The sequence below is a fragment of the Taudactylus pleione genome, unplaced genomic scaffold (assembly GCF_031769625.1).
Source record: "Taudactylus pleione unplaced genomic scaffold, aTauple2 ptg000350l, whole genome shotgun sequence".
NCBI lineage: Eukaryota > Metazoa > Chordata > Amphibia > Anura > Myobatrachidae > Taudactylus > Taudactylus pleione.
In genome coordinates, this window is record NW_028284751.1 from 109,460 (window position 1) to 125,349 (window position 15,890).

Consider the following 15,890-nt stretch of genomic DNA (forward strand, 5'->3'; position numbering starts at 1 on the left):
AATAAAGAACAACTTCATCTCTATGGATGCACAAACAGCGGCACTGGCTCCTCTCTGCAGGGCAGTGGGACAGGTGGTTTTCCAGTGCAGAATATACATCACACACTGCTTATACTAAATGTAGCAATTACAGAAAAACTAGCATTTGCCCCCACTGCAGTATGTCATCTCCTGAGGAGAGCTTACAGTCGCAGGCTAAATGCCCACATAGAGAGCTATAACAACAGTGACATCTACAGACTAAACAAAACTTATTTATTAAGACATGCTATGACTGCACAACATACTACAAATGTAAAGGCAGCCATGTTACTGGGGTTAATCAATACTTAGATACTGCAAGATCCACCGGGAACATTTTGTGTCTCAACAAGGGCGCTCCAAGCAAACGTACCTTTAGAGACAAGGTCAGCCGGTCCCGCAGGTAATTCTCTTCCATTTTCACCTTATCAAGCTCCTGCTCCAGGTCGAGGCGCTGGCGGTTCGCTTGCTGTAATATCTGCTCCCGTTCCTTCCTCAGCTCACTCTTCAGGACGGCCGTCCTCTCCTTGTACTCCTCGTCCAGCTTTCTGCGGAGAAGCACATGTAACAGATTAGCTGACAACTGTGCGCTAGACTTAATGCATGCAGTGGTCTGTGTACAACACCTCCAATAGGACCCATTCAAGAAACAAATTGCTAACAACTTTTGTTCTCTTGAAGGTAAACGATGATCAAAACTAGAGAGAGTTTTTTTCTCCCAATGTCTAGTGGAAGCCAACTGGTGATGTGCCAGTGCTAGTATGGAGCAGCGAGACCAAATAGCTGCACAAAAGCCCCCAAATGCTAGATACAGTGATTAAAAAAAAAAAAGATTCTTACACCTTACTCGGGTGGCATCGCAGGGTCCTCCTATTCACTTTTAGAGGATGACTGCCTGTCCGAGGACTATTTGGTTGACTCTTCTAATTGAACTACTATAGATGTTCATCTTTTCATGCACTTCAAACTCTACTATTCTAAATGTAAACTGTTTTCAATTACCCATTAGGGATCTGCTATTATTATTGTGTTATTGTATTGTTGGATTAGTCAAAATCAAAAACCTTACTGACTTACTGGTTTCTCTCTTCCATTATTGTATTTACAACACTTGATTGATTTGAATTTATTTCTATGTGTACTGTAATGTCTCAAATAAAAGTTTTATTAAATAAAAAAAATAAAAAAAAAAAAAGGATTCTTGCACCAACTGTAGGAAATAAATAAGTTTTGCCCGTCTCCATGTGCCTGCTGACTGGTCCTCATACACACAGTGGACCTCATTCAGAGTCGGTCGAAGCGGCCGCACGGGAAAAGGGGCCGGATATTCAAATGATTCCCTCGCAAGTTGCGTCCCTAAGTTCGGATCGGTAGCTGGCCGACCAAGGGGAGGAAGCGGTCGGAATTCAAAAAAATACGCCCCCTTCTCGTGCGCATTGCACGTCATCTCCGGGCATATAAGGATTAATCGAGACCATCGAGAACCATCGGAACTGGTCGTAGAGCTTAAGGTTGACCATACCCTCTCTTAAGCTCTACGATCATGTCAGTGTAAAGACCTCCCATGCCACATGTGCCATGACGCTACTTTGTTAATTATGCACTCCCATAAACAGTATGCACTCCCATAAAACGCCGTTCGCATAATTAGGCACGCCTGCGTTCGGATCTCCACTCCCCCGTTTTCAAGCACCTTCCCCTGTTACCACCCACAAACGCCTCCATCTGTCACTCAAACTACCGACCTGGCTGTGTTCAAGGAGAGAGAAATTTCGGATCGTAGCGGCTAGTTTGTGCACGCGCATTGCGAACTTTACGCATGCGCAGTATAGCGAACATCGGTGGCGTACGACCGTGCGGTCACAACGACAGACTCTGAATGAGGTCCAGTGTCTTTACGCCATACGGCACTAGACACCCGGCGTGACAGTCTCTCAGAGAGGAGCAGCATACCATATTTTTCCTTACATCTTGTATCATAGAGCCGTATTCAATTTGAGCGGACCTGCGATACGTTTTCGCCTCCCGGACTATCCGCCTACTTCACCTGTTTTGCAGGCGGAAAAGTATCGCGCGTGTCCCCGCATATCCCCGTATTCAATTTGAAAGAACGCAAAAACGGGACCCAGCGAAACTGAAACAAGGGGAAAGTCTTGTCAGATTTGGGGAAATCAGCCTGACACCCCCCAAAAGATGCTCTGACATGGGGGTTCCCTATGGTACCCCCTGATTTGGCTTGCTGAAGGTATTTGGGGTTTTTAAACGAGCTCAATAGCTGCTAAATAGCGTTTTTGTATAAGTGATGCAGAATAGTATTCAGGAGGTTTGTTTGCAGAAAATAACTTATCCCAGCAAATTTGGGGTACTTGAAAATGGGGACCAGCATATTTAAAAGTTGATAAAGTTTAAAAAATCGTGAAAAATCTACCTGCCGCAAGCACACACCTGGGGCATACTTTAGGACCCCCCTAGAGTCTAGTTCGCTAGTTTTTAACTTTGTCCCAACATTTTTTTCTTTTCGCCCCCAAAATGAAAGTGATTTTTTGGGGTGTTCTTAAGTGTTTTTTGTTTAATTTTGACGCAGTTTACCTTTGGGGGACTGTCTGAAGGCTGCACGGGGGTTCCCGCAATGTTGCATCCCAAAACCCCAATTCTGCACTTCTTTCCCGCCTGCTATTCATAGGCGAAACTTTTTCGCCTATTACATTGCATTGACTTTCTGCCTAGGCGGAAAATCTTTCAAATTGAATACGGAGATACTTTTCCGCCTGGCGAAATGACGTCATCGTTAGAAACTTTTTCGCAGATTCCGGCTTTTCGCTCCAAATTGAATATGGGCCTTAGTCGCATCACAGACGCAGTGAGAAGCCGCTCACCTTGTATCAGAGATGCCAGGCTACGACTTTAATCGTACAAAGACGTACAAAGTCGTAGATGAAGTACAAAGACGCTTGGCGTGAGGAAAAGCCGTGGCTGCTGGCATCAGGGCCCTTTTAACACAGATTCAGGGGCGCACAGATGTACAAATCAACTCTGTGTGCGCCAGCAATGCAGTTTTGTCATTTCCGTTTGTTTTATATATGCATATAAGACGCACATCTTGAGTGGAAAAGACTGTCGCTGCGACCAAAGCGCCCAGGGACCGGCGTGCCAACAGCGGTTATTTGGTTGTAGCCACTGTGTAAAATGACACATCTGTACCCCATCTCTAATCTAATCCCATCAAACCCCTTCACCAACCACAGAACCAATAACCTTGTTCTAGGAAAACGCAAGGAAACATTAACGCATTAAAGGGAGGAACCTACTGAAGATTGTATTCATTACGCCGCTCAATGGCGGCATGGTGATCGTCCACCTCTGTAGCCATCAGACTTTTAAACTTTTCATTCTTCTCCAAATCCAAACGCAGCTTCTCTTTTTCTCTGGAAGTCTGGTCAGTACGTTCCCTGGGGAGTGAAGAAAAGCTGAAAGTTCACGGTACCAGCTGAGACCAACACTCTATGCCAAACACAGTGCCAACAGCTGGTTGCATAACGGCACCTTGCAGATCATTTTCCATCTCTCCTGCTTAGGGGGAGATGGATCAAATGTATAAAACCTTCTAAATAAAACAAGTGCATAAGTTAAACAAAGCAACCAATTAGATTCTAGTTATTAACTTCTTTAAAATGATAGCTAGACGCAGATTAATTGGTGGGCAATGTCCTCACCGGTCCTCTTAAGAGGTTTGATACATCTCCCCCCTAAGAAGGAGATAATTGCTGGAGCAGATGTGTAGAGAAAGGGAAGGAGGAGGAAGCTGGGCAGCCTGGAGAACTACAATGTGAATTCACTTAGTCCCTTTTCTGTTTTTGTTTTGTTTTTTTTTGTTTTTTTTTAAACACAGTCTCCTTCTCGTTACAGAAATACACCAGAAACCACTGATTACCTAGAGCTCGATTTCAGACCACGGGAAATGCTGCTAAATCGCGAAACAAATGTTTTATACGCCATCCTAAAGTCTACAATACAGGCCTACGCTAGTGTCTCCCATAGATGTCTATTGTGAGCCAACAACCCAATTAAATAAAAATCTCTCACAGAAAAAAATAAATAAAACAAGTGTGTAGGTGCCTCTAAATGGGGCACCATGTTCAACTACTACAAGTTCCCAAATGTACAAAAAAAAAACCTAAATAATGGACATAAGAAAATCGTGCGTCCGTCAGTAGCTACAGAAAACAGAGAAGTAGAGTGTAACTTACACTAAGTGCCTTATCTCGGAACGGAAGCTGATGAGAGCGGCCTGGTAGATCTCATTTTTGGTGGTCAGAAGCTCATTTTCCAGAGTCATGGTCAGCTCCGTCAGATTGATCCTTCCCTCTAAACTAAAATCAAGAGCCTGTAAAATGGAGAGCAGAACCCAATTAGCAGTCAGCGAAGGGACCTTCCAAAGCGCAAGTAGAGAAAAACACTGAACGAGACTCCAATGACTGGATTTCAAAAATGTGTTTGGAAAGTTACTTTAACAAATGACAATTGCTGTTTGGTTTCTCTCCTCAATCCTCTACAATATAGATTTCCATCTTATTGGACCTGATGCACCCACAGACCCCAATTCAGTACACAGTCTACCTCTCTTTCTCGGTTCTTAATTTAAAATGAGGAGAGTGATGCTCTGCAGACCAGCTGCATGTAAACAATATTTATGGTCATTATGCTTCTGGAAAACACCTATTTATTTTTGAAGGGATTAAGGGCCTGATTCAGAGCCACTCGTAAGCGGCCGCTCGTTCGTTCTGACCGATGTTCGCTCATCTGCGCATGCGTACGGATCGTTATACGCATGCGCGAACCAGTCAGTGCGGCCTAAATTCATGTGCTCGCAAAATAGCGAATGCCTGCTAATTTGAGTGACAGGAGTAGGCGTATGTGGGTGGTAACAGGGGAAGGTGCTTGAAAACGGGGAGTGGAGATCAGAACGCAGGCGTGCTTAAAGGTCAAAACGGGCGTTTTATGGGTGTGCATAATTAAAACTGCAGCGTCATTGACCACGTCACTGGGTTATTTTTTAGCCAGAACTGCTCGCAAAATTGTGGTAGCAAAAACCAACCACAAGAATAGTGAGCAGCTCAGACCCTGTTCGATGTACTCGATTAATCTAATAAATAGCGGACATGACGTAGGATACGAGCGGCCAGGGGGCGTAGTTTCCCAAAAAACGACCGCAAGTTTTGTTCGCTCGTTCAGACCTAGAGGCGTGCACAGACCTCAAACAGCGAACGGTTCATTTGAATAGCCACCCCTATTTTCTGGACGAGCGAGCGCAAATAGCGACCGGCTCTGAATCAGGCCCTAAGTTTATATTAAAAAAAAAAGTTAACAAAAACAGGTTGTTCCTGTGATATAGAACCTTGAGGATGGCCTGGCTGTTTTCGAGTCCTTCTTCATTCCACAAGTCTATGATCTCCTCCACTGACCCATAACCTGTTCCATCATCGAGTTTAGAGAACAAGCGGAAGCCGATGGTCCCAGCCATGGCTGATGGGGTCTGTGTCCTCCTCCCGCTTTCGTCATAAGGCTGCAATTAAAGCGATGGAGGGTGTTATGAGGGAATCCGATGCTATGTGTCAAATTTAAATAAAAACATTCAACACCATAAGGTGGGCTCAACGAACTTACCTGCAAGGATAGGTGTCTCTTTAGCTGACGGTACGGTGTGGAGGAGGACGGAGTTAGTGGTTTGGAGTTTTTACAGACTTCATAGAAGAAATCCTGGAGGCTCATTGTGTCATCGTGATCTAAGTTCTGTAACGCGTCTTCCAGCACCTGTAACACCCAATAAGAGGGAATGAAGCAGATCTCACTCTAATTTGCTACAAATGGATCTAAGATGTTCCTCAAGGGATTAGCTAACCTTAATTCATAAAAATATGTTTACGTACTGCTGTAAAATGTATATCATAACCCGTTAGTCACTCTCCGCCACATGAACTCTCTTTATAAAATGACCGGGGGCCAGGTTTGGACTGGCCCACAGGAGTACAGGGAAAATTCCCGGGGGGCCCCACTGCCTGAAGGCCCCCACTCCCTCCTCTAGGGGTCAGGTTCCAGACTGTTGTCAGACCACACCCCCATAAGAATGGGTCCCTACCACTACATTCCCCTGGTGAGCCCTTCATGCACCAAACTGACGCTGCCAGTGGAACCCACTGTAACTGGCCTAGGATGGGACTGAAAAATGCCATTGCACAGACATGGTTAGTGATGGGGTCCTCAAGTACCCACAGAGCTGGAATTTATGTTTTATACAGAACTATATAACATGAAGACGCTTTCTAAACACCCATCGTACAACCTTCACCAACATAGCCCTTGCCAACGTTCTCCAGATCATAACCCTGGAACCCAGTAACGGCCATATCACCTTCAAAAGCACAAAATATTATGGCCCCAATGTAAAAGCCTGTGATTTCCGGGCTCCAGCGCAATTTCAGCGATATAGCAACTAGATTTAAAGCAGTAATTAGCTTTAAGACAATACTAGTCTGGTAAATAGTGTGCAAACCACAGGTTATTAGACCGGTGGCTATATGTAAAAAATCGTATGGGGGAGATGTACTAAGCTCTGAAAAGTGATACATTGGAAAATGATAAACTACCAGCCACTCAGCTCCTAAAGCAGCATTCACACTTGGCGATATTAATGAGCGATTGAACGATTACGACATCGTAAGCATTCAATCGCTCATTAACCGTGAACCAATGGTGCACCATAATGTCGGAAACGATCAGTGATGCGCGCTCCCGCTGGTCGCTTCCGACAACATCGTCTGAAATGCAGGTCAATCTGCCGATAACGACAGGCTGTGTTAAAAATTACAGGCCGTGTTTGAAAAATGACAGTTAGGATCTGATTGGTTGGTAGTTTATCACTCTTCAATTGATCACTTTCCAGAGTTTAGTACATCTAACCCTATGTAAGAGGCGGAATGGTTTCACTTTCATTTGGTTTTGGGGAACTGGAAGTGCTGCAATTGCGGACCTACACATCAATCCAGCAATCAGCTGGGGTGTCCAACACTGTGGGCACGATTCTATTCAACGCGATGTAAATAGCACCGGGAGATAGCTCCCGGAGCTATTCAATTCATCTCGATGTTAGGTCGGGGAAGGCTCGTTCTCGCGCCTTAAACAGAGTTTTTAGGCGCGATAACGGGCATTCCCCGAACCTAACTTCCCGGCGCGAGACTGTTTTCCAGGTGCAAAGGGCAGAAAACAGCCTCACGCCGGGACTTTTGTCGGATTTCTTCTCTCATCCCCGGGGGCATGAGAGAAGAAATCATTAGTCGGACTTGGCAGCGCGGTGTATTGAATAGCTCCGGGAGCTCACTCCCGGAGCTATTTACATCGCGTTGAATAGAATCGTGCCCTTGTGAATGTAACAAGCAGCAATAAACACACACACATTAAAAGACCAGCAGACCTACCCCAAGAAAAATGTTCAGTCTCCCAGTCCTAACATATTAAAATATGCCCCACGTAGGTGCAGTGGTTCACTTTTCTGCCTCACTGTACTAACAACATAGGGCACTATTTAATTTGATTCAATCTGTGTGGAGTTTGTATGTTCACGTGTCTGCTTCGGTTTTCTCCCAAAAACATACTGGTAGGTTAATATATCCATAGGGCAGAGCACACAGATTATAAGCTCCACTGGGGCAGCGGCTAATATGAATGACTAAATATTCTCTACAAAACGTGGCTGAATATGCATGTCCTATATAAATAACTAATAAGATAATGAAAATTAAAACTGTGTTGCAACGACGCATTTTTTTCACTAGGTGGCAGCACTGAAAAATATATATAGAGTTTAAAATATGTGAATAACCACTACAGTGATCTATTTTACAGTGAAACAGAAATTTACAAGGTTCACCCTTATTTTTGGCTGAGTAATAGCCAAGTCTGTCCTATGACTGGAATAAAGCAGAGATAGTTGGTGAATGTGTGTAAGCTAACTGTTAAGCAAAATATTTCCATTTTCTGTAAAAACCCACAAAAAGGAGAGATAGACTATTGCAGCACCTAGATACACAATACAATACTACATCTGTGACCAGGGCCGCAACTGGGAGGTGAAAAAAAAAAAAAAAAAACAGTTTTGGCCCCGCTGTGACATGTCACCTGAACCAAAGTGTTATGCGACTGCTTTGCCAACTGCATTATCCAGGACTGGGACAATACTTTTTTTTATAAAAAGGATCATTTTACAGTATGCTATTTAGTTAGTATTACAGGGTACTAAATCATTGCTGAAGGGAGGGGGCGGGTGTGAGGTCTTGGATGTAGGAGGCCTGTGATTGGATAGCTACAAAACGGTCCAATCACATGTCTATAAACCAAGGTTCCCTTTCCCGCCGATTTCAGGCACCAACTCTGCACTGCGTCATTCTCTGGGCATCCCCGCGAGATGATTATCCCTGCTGATAATCTCCACATACTGTAGTGAACAGGACATGTTACTTACAGCGTTGCACAAACAAAAGAGAACTATACAACCACAGCCGTTTTCCCAGCTTGCAATTCAGGAGAACGACAAAAATAGTTTGTAAAACCACATTAAAAAACATTATTATTATTATTATTATTATTATTATTAAAAATAATACCACACACTAAGGGGTCTAGTTACTAAGCAGTGTTAGGAGACAGAGTGAAAAGTGATAAGAAAGTGATAAGGTGCCAGCCAATCAACTCCCAACTGTCATTTTTCAAACACAGCCTGTGAGATGACAGTTGGGAGCTGATTGGCTGGCACCTTATCACTCCGTCTCCTAACACTGCTTAGTAAATAGACCCCAAAGTCTCCTAAAAGCTAGCCACAAAGATCATTTTGAATTGAGGGTTATAAAGTATATTTGGTAAATAAATAAATTTAACTTATTCCAATAATCTGCATATATTTTAAATAGTAGGTTAATCCACTGCAACAATTCCCACCCCCACAATTTGTACTATAATTGGCCCTTAAGCACCCAGAACTTATATTGGTGTTGTCCTAAGGCGGTGCCATAACAAGGCAGCCGTGCATGATGTCACATCCTGGTGGCCGCCAGCTCTGGGAAGAGACCATAGGACGCTCCGGGCAGCTCTACAGGCTGTAGGGTGCCTGCCTGGAAAGAACCACCCTTGGACGCTGGTGGCAGCTCTGCAGTACTAGTACTGGCTGCATGGTGCTGTTCCAGGGACTCTGCAAACCACATGCAGGAGTCACGGGACAGAGACACCCCCAGGGACATGCGTGACCGCACCGCTGACACAGCCCTAGTAATGGCGCTGTCCTAAAGTCACTGTCGAAAAACCGTATCACACCCAGAATCCCATTTGTAGGCTTAGAATTCTGGGAGTAGTGGTGGCAGGTACAATAGCACAGCCATTTTGGAAGTCTCCATTAGGTCTAACCGGATTTACGCACAAAGAGAGGCCTCCAGCCAACTCACTTCTTTGCCCAGGTTTTGGAAGCCATATTGTTCACAGATTGAGAAGAGCTTCTTCCTGTTTAAGTGACCATCTCGGGTGATACCAAGATCTTCACAGATGAGTTGCAGTTTCTCTTCCAACCAGTCCTGTTCCGGGGACACCGTCTGTGAACCGCTGAGGTCATCTGGATTCCAGAACCGTAACTGACCTGATGGAAAGAGAAACACAGACGTCATCTGATTACAAAGCCTTCCAGAAGGAAACGGACACAGCTTAAGGAAAACTAACAACCTGGTTGGACCACATTTATTAAAAAGTTCCTCATGCAGAATAAATTACGGATTTCTTTAGGAGTATGTGAGTGCAGTTCCTTAGCATACACACAGGTGGCGCTGTGAACACCATGGATGCAAAACATACACTCTTACAAAATTAGGCTATTAAACACCCTGTCTATCGTCATTAACACACATAAGCAATGGGCCCGGTCCATTTACTAGCCACATAGTATATTTTCAGCTGCATAAAAAGAAGAGAGCATAAATGACCTATAATACTGCAACACATTACTACAGACAATACCTGCGGCTTCCTAACACAACAAAACAAACAGCGAACCCCACAACTGTCCTCAGGTCTCCTCACAGCAGCACAGGTGGGATAATCCTTCTCCCAGCGCTTGGATGTAACTACCTGTGCTTCTGCAAGGAGACCCGCCAAACACGCACCCCTGGTGATACCCTAGGACAAGTAAGGTACACAAGATAAAGAAATGCATTAGAGGAGTGTTTCTTTGTGATTTATCATGGTCAAATATCTTCTTACAGGGTGATCCATGCCACATCCAGCACTATAAGTACACTTAATACTCTTTACCAAAATGATGCAATAATAACATTATATAGCTCAGATATCTAGCGGGACAGATACAACTTGGACCATTATAATCTAGTAACTGGAGATCTACAGTCTTATGAAAAATAAATGGGTGAACACAATACAGAAGTATTAGAGCTGATAATTGCGGCCGATTATAATCCTTAAACCGTCTGTAAAGTGATACTATAAGACGGATCAGCGGGGACCGTGCTCCAGACAACTACCTTTATATCCCGGCGACATTGGACACTACAAAACAGAATGTATTCTAAAGTTAATCTCATTACAGTATTTATGTTACAAAGTAACCAGTGCCGCATAGTAACCGAGCTGTGCCTGTATTGTGTGTTCCTGGCAGATGTATTTTGTGTTTATAGGCCACACACTCTGATTTATGGGCACTGCACAATTGCCTCCGTGCCAGATATTTAACCAACCTGTTCCTTCTACGCAAACAAATTAAATATATACAGCCAAGGCCAGGTCCTTACACAATGCTCAGGTGGAATGGTTTTTATATTCCTGTACAGCATTTATTCTATCAAGGTGTTTTTTTACTCCAAACAATGCGCCCCCTTAGTAGTTATTGTAACATCCTATACACATAACGGGATGCAGACAAGAAGCAGACGGTCGAAATGCCGACCACAGGGTTCCCGACTGTGAAATCCCGGCAAGGTACTAATGACAGGAGTCGAAATCCCGCCGCCTGTCATTTGACCTACGCCGGGAACCCGACGCCCGGCATACTGAACAAAGGTAAGCCGGGCGCGGACAGCCTCTCGGGAGCCGGGGGTGGGGGGGCTAGGTTTAGGCTGCGAGGAATAGGGGGTTAGGGTTAGGCACTAGGGGGGGGGAGGTTAGGGTTAGGCAGTCCTAAGGGAGGGTTAGGGTAGGGGGTCACGCTGCTGGCGGTATTACATACTGATGTCCTTATAACATGTCCAATCTCCTGGAAACTGCTGGAAGACTCCCGAATTTGGGAAGGGGAATGACTTCTGGCTCGAGGTGGGCTGGTCTACCACACTCTATGCTCACCCCCGGCGGGACACAGGGCAGCTAGAACGTAATCTGCTAGGATACGCAACATCGCAGCCCCATCCCCAGAAGTCCTGGCAAAACGTCACATGGGGTGGGACTGCGATGATGCATTTCACGAAACACCCGGAAAGGATCTTGTCGAAGTCAGTAATACATTAGGAAATCCAGAGTTGGGGTTCCTAATGTTTCCTCCACCCTGGCATCAATAAACACAGGGGTCAGATACTGGTGTTGTAATGTGACCAGCCCGGAAGGTGGCAAAATAAGCTCAGCAGTGAAGGGGTTAAGTTAACAACATTTGGCAAAATGGAACTGAATGAAATCGCCACAGCAAAAGAAACATGCTGCAACGGTTTCATGTTATGCAACGCTAAACCCGTTGGATGTATAGAAGGTGCATCACACATGGGTCCCGATTCGGAGTTGCACGCAGCGGTGCCTATTGGCAGTCGCCCAACTGCGATTTTATGCAAATGCCTGTACAAAGCCCTTCCCTGGTGTACATTATATGCAAAGAGATCCAAACAAAGATTGGGAAAAATTGAGAAGTGCTTAATGCGCTTTCCTGTTTTTTTCGTCTTTTACCGCATTGGCGATCGTTTTTTCCCCCCAATTCACGTAATAATTGTATAGATGTGTATCACAGTAACCGCGTCCTCACCTTCAGCTTCATATTCTTCTCCGTCCTCATTCTTCCAAAGCTGGAAACAGAGACAAAACAGTATATTAGTGACCAGAAGTCCCACACGGATGTAATCACAGAGACATTACAGACTATGGATCCAGGGTATCCAGACAGAGAACACCTGCTCACCGGGCCATCAGTCAGCCCCCTTTAATCACAGATTCTATTAAACCACCCAGCCCCCCTCAACCTGTCACCTCGGTGACATCACTGGACACTTTCTTCCGCTCCCATTACTATAGACAGGTCACGAGAGCAGGGAGGGTTTTTTTTTGTAACTTGACAGAGCGGATTCAAAAGGTCATAGGTCAGAGGTCCTTTAAAAAAAAAATAAATAAAAGTGTCTGCCAAAGTGTGTAAAGACAACATGAATTGGTTGCTAGGGCAACACACATATTACACACACACACAACCATTGTCACACAGATTTGTATTGTATGGCAGCTGGATTGGTGGGGTGGATGGGTCGACACCTATTACTGAGCATCAGTCAAAAAAAAAAAAAGAGAGGGAGATTTGAGGGTCTTTTGTGCCGACTTGCACATGCTTTGCAGAGTTCAATAACAGATGGTCGGGGGTCTCCCTCTTTGTAGTCTAAGACCCCTTTAGAGCATCAAACTGGTGTTTCCTCACTGCACCACACTCTGTAATAACCCAGCAATTGCAGGCAATCTGCCATCTGCTCCGAGAAGTGGACCTTTGTTCCCCAGCAGAACAGGCGACTAATATAAGGACTTACTGGGGCGTATAAGTAAGCGGCCTGTTCTTCTCTTTTCCTCAGCGACAAAGGAAAAAAATAACCTGATTCCAACACTTCATAATCCAAAATGCTCGTCACAGTGTCAAGAAGTGTAGGCCCAGACTGACCACGCCACCTGTTTAACAACTGTGTTGGCAAATATCCCCCTCAGCAAACTTCAGAGCCCGCACAGACTGAAATATAAGCAATCACTGAGGGCCTCTTGTACATGCAGCCTGAAATTCACTAGCACCCACTGGCGTCACTAACTAATTCTAATCATAACATAAATGTTATTCATTAAATAATTATATTTTTAAAGATTCGGATTTGCTATCCAGAGATGGCAATAACAAGATGGGTATTGGAACGGTAGCACTGTTATACTTGTTAAATAGCATTTGCATTCCAGCTAAAGCTGGGACCTTACAGCCAGCTTAGGTCGCTATTGGCTATAGCACCAGTATTGCTGGTAGTAACCGTCTCCTGTATAGGCCGATATGGAAAAAATTAAAATAGAACTTCTCACTGACAATAATAAAAGAAAAATCACCCGTTTTTGCTGGCAATATTGCTTTTTGCACCTTAACCATTAGTCATAATCATTATTCTTAGCATATAATATGCCAAATCAATACTTGTGTCCAAAATATAATGGACTGTGTTTATTTGTAGAAAGCTTCTCCTCACCATGGATGTGTCACAAACAGGGGAAGCAGCCATTTTGTGGACTGAACCAATCAAGTTACCTAGAAATTCCTAAAGCTGCCCACAGACATAGCGATATTTTACCCGAACTGGCCGATTCCAACACATTGGAACAACAGATCGTGTAAAATATGGGCAAATCCTGAGTAAATCGTGAGTCCCCACTCATGATCACGATGCGCGTCCCCGCTGGTCGCACATCGCATCGTCAGATCTGCCGTGCAGTAGGGCAGATCTGACAATCTAGGACGCGATGCACTGTAAAAAGTCTAGATGCAGGAGAGATGGTATGAAGATTGGACACCAAATCGTGTGCAGAGCTGCCGGGGAGAGTTTCAAGGGAAATCGTACACATCGGCTGATCGTGAGCAAATCGCTATGTCTGTGGGCACCTTTAGGAGTTGGCGCCATCTATGAGGTATTAAGCATACGGTAAAGTCTCTAGCTCGGATTGCCAGTGAATGGATTGCTGCAATACTCGTCAGCACACAAAATGGCAGCCTAGACCATCGCATGTGAAGGAGTTTTTTATTACATTACAAAGGCCACCGACCATTGTATCTTCAGAGATGAGGATAAACCAAGTACAACAGCTCTTCTATTTCAGAAAATACTCAGAGACTATATTATATAATATATTAAATATTACATATTTAGGTTTACATTGTGAGGGTGTCGCCTCTAAATATTATTTTATTAATATTTACTATTACATTTTTTGCAGACCTGTTCCTTTAAGGACACAATCGCTTCTAATCACCTGCACCACATACACTTGCTACGATATGAAATAAATCGTAAATTCTATAAACAAAACTGTAAAGCAATTAAAGCCAGTTGACGGCCAGAACGCGAGGCTACACTTCTCAGCAAGTTATTGCTTAGCTTCATCCCCATGGGTGTAAGAATCCAGAATGACTACATAATGAATGTGTGCTGGGTCTCGCTGATTAAATAAGGTTGGGTGGACTATTAATATTAAACAGAGGGCCACAACCACATTCATTATGCAGTCAGTGACTGCGCAACCCGTGGGGAGCTGGATAACTATTAGCTTATGAAGTAAATTCATATGTTCGGCCTAGGACTAGTCTGGCTTGCGAGATGATAATAAATTCCATATTTAAAATTGACGCTGCTTTAGGTAACCTCTAAAAATTCATATATTAGGAATAGACAACAAATGAAAAATAAAAAAGTTTAAGCTGCACGAAAACAACCAACATTGCCAATCATCCAATGTCAATATGGGAAGCAGTACATTAATAATACACTAAGGGCGGGATGCACTATCTGCAAAAAATTCTGTCAAACATCCGAAAACTATGTTTTTGGAGGTTTCACCGAAATCCCCATACGGAACAATCTTTGGATAGCAAAAAACTTTCCAGTGCTTCTTCCCAGTAGGCAATGCCATCTATAGACAAGACATGTAAAAAATATGTCATGGGGCACAAATATATCTAAATTATATATGTGTAGTATATATATGTGGCACTCCAGAATGCGGAGGAACTACACATCCCAGCATAACCTAACAGCAAAACTGCGGCAGAACATGCTGGGATGTGTGTTTCCACAAGAGCTGGAGTGCCACAAGTTACCTGCCCTTCCACAGGGCATGGATACACTGTATGCTCATGGTTTAGCCGACAAAATGGCTGCTACAAGTGTGACCCAGGTGCACTACAGCAGGGGTTCTCTACTCCAGTCCCCAAGTACCGTCTACAGGCCATGTTTTGTGGATGTCTTTAATCATACACAGGTGAACGGATCTATTTTGCTGGATCAGTAATTATCCCACCTGCTTTCACAGACAGAAATCCTCATAACATGACCTTTCGGGGGCACTTGAGGGTTGAGATGGAGAACTACTGCCCTAGAGAGAAACTGGAATTGTGATCATGTACATGGCACGGTGGCTGTGCTCTATGAAGTATTAAGGGGTCTATTTACTAAGCAGTGTTAGGAGACAGAGTGAAAAGTGATAAGAAAGTGATAAGGTGCCAGCCAATCAGCTCCCAACTGTCAACTCACAGGCTGTGTTTGAAAAATGACAGTTGGGAGCTGATTGGCTGGCACCTTATCACTTTACACTCTGTCTCCTAACACTGCTTAGTAACTAGAGCCCTCAGCCTGTTAATTAGCAGTGAAAAGCACATCCCAAAAAAAGGAGTTCAGAGTTTAATTAGGTTTACAATCCTCTGTTCAAAAGTTACAGGGAAAGGTGCCATCGTTTTAACCACCTAGGACTGATAAATTCAAATCCTCCTCACGCTTCGCATCCAGTGCCAAAAGCATTATAAAGGAATATAAATAACTTACCATGTAATCATTTCTAGAACAAAT

General features: G+C 44.0%; 1 protein-coding gene across 2 annotated transcripts in view; it reads right to left on the bottom strand.

Annotated features, from left to right (window-relative positions):
• Positions 1-15,890, bottom strand: part of NIN (ninein) — a 128,126-nt gene that overhangs the window by 58,600 nt on the left and 53,636 nt on the right. For both annotated transcript variants that reach the window (XM_088444143.1, XM_088444145.1), the window contains exons 5-11: positions 12,071-12,110; positions 9,510-9,697; positions 5,686-5,832; positions 5,417-5,584; positions 4,269-4,405; positions 3,330-3,470; positions 395-569 (exon numbers count right to left, since the gene is read on the bottom strand). In XM_088444143.1, the coding sequence (XP_088300269.1) occupies positions 395-569; positions 3,330-3,470; positions 4,269-4,405; positions 5,417-5,584; positions 5,686-5,832; positions 9,510-9,697; positions 12,071-12,110 (996 nt within the window). The remainder of the gene's footprint in view (positions 1-394; positions 570-3,329; positions 3,471-4,268; positions 4,406-5,416; positions 5,585-5,685; positions 5,833-9,509; positions 9,698-12,070; positions 12,111-15,890) is intronic.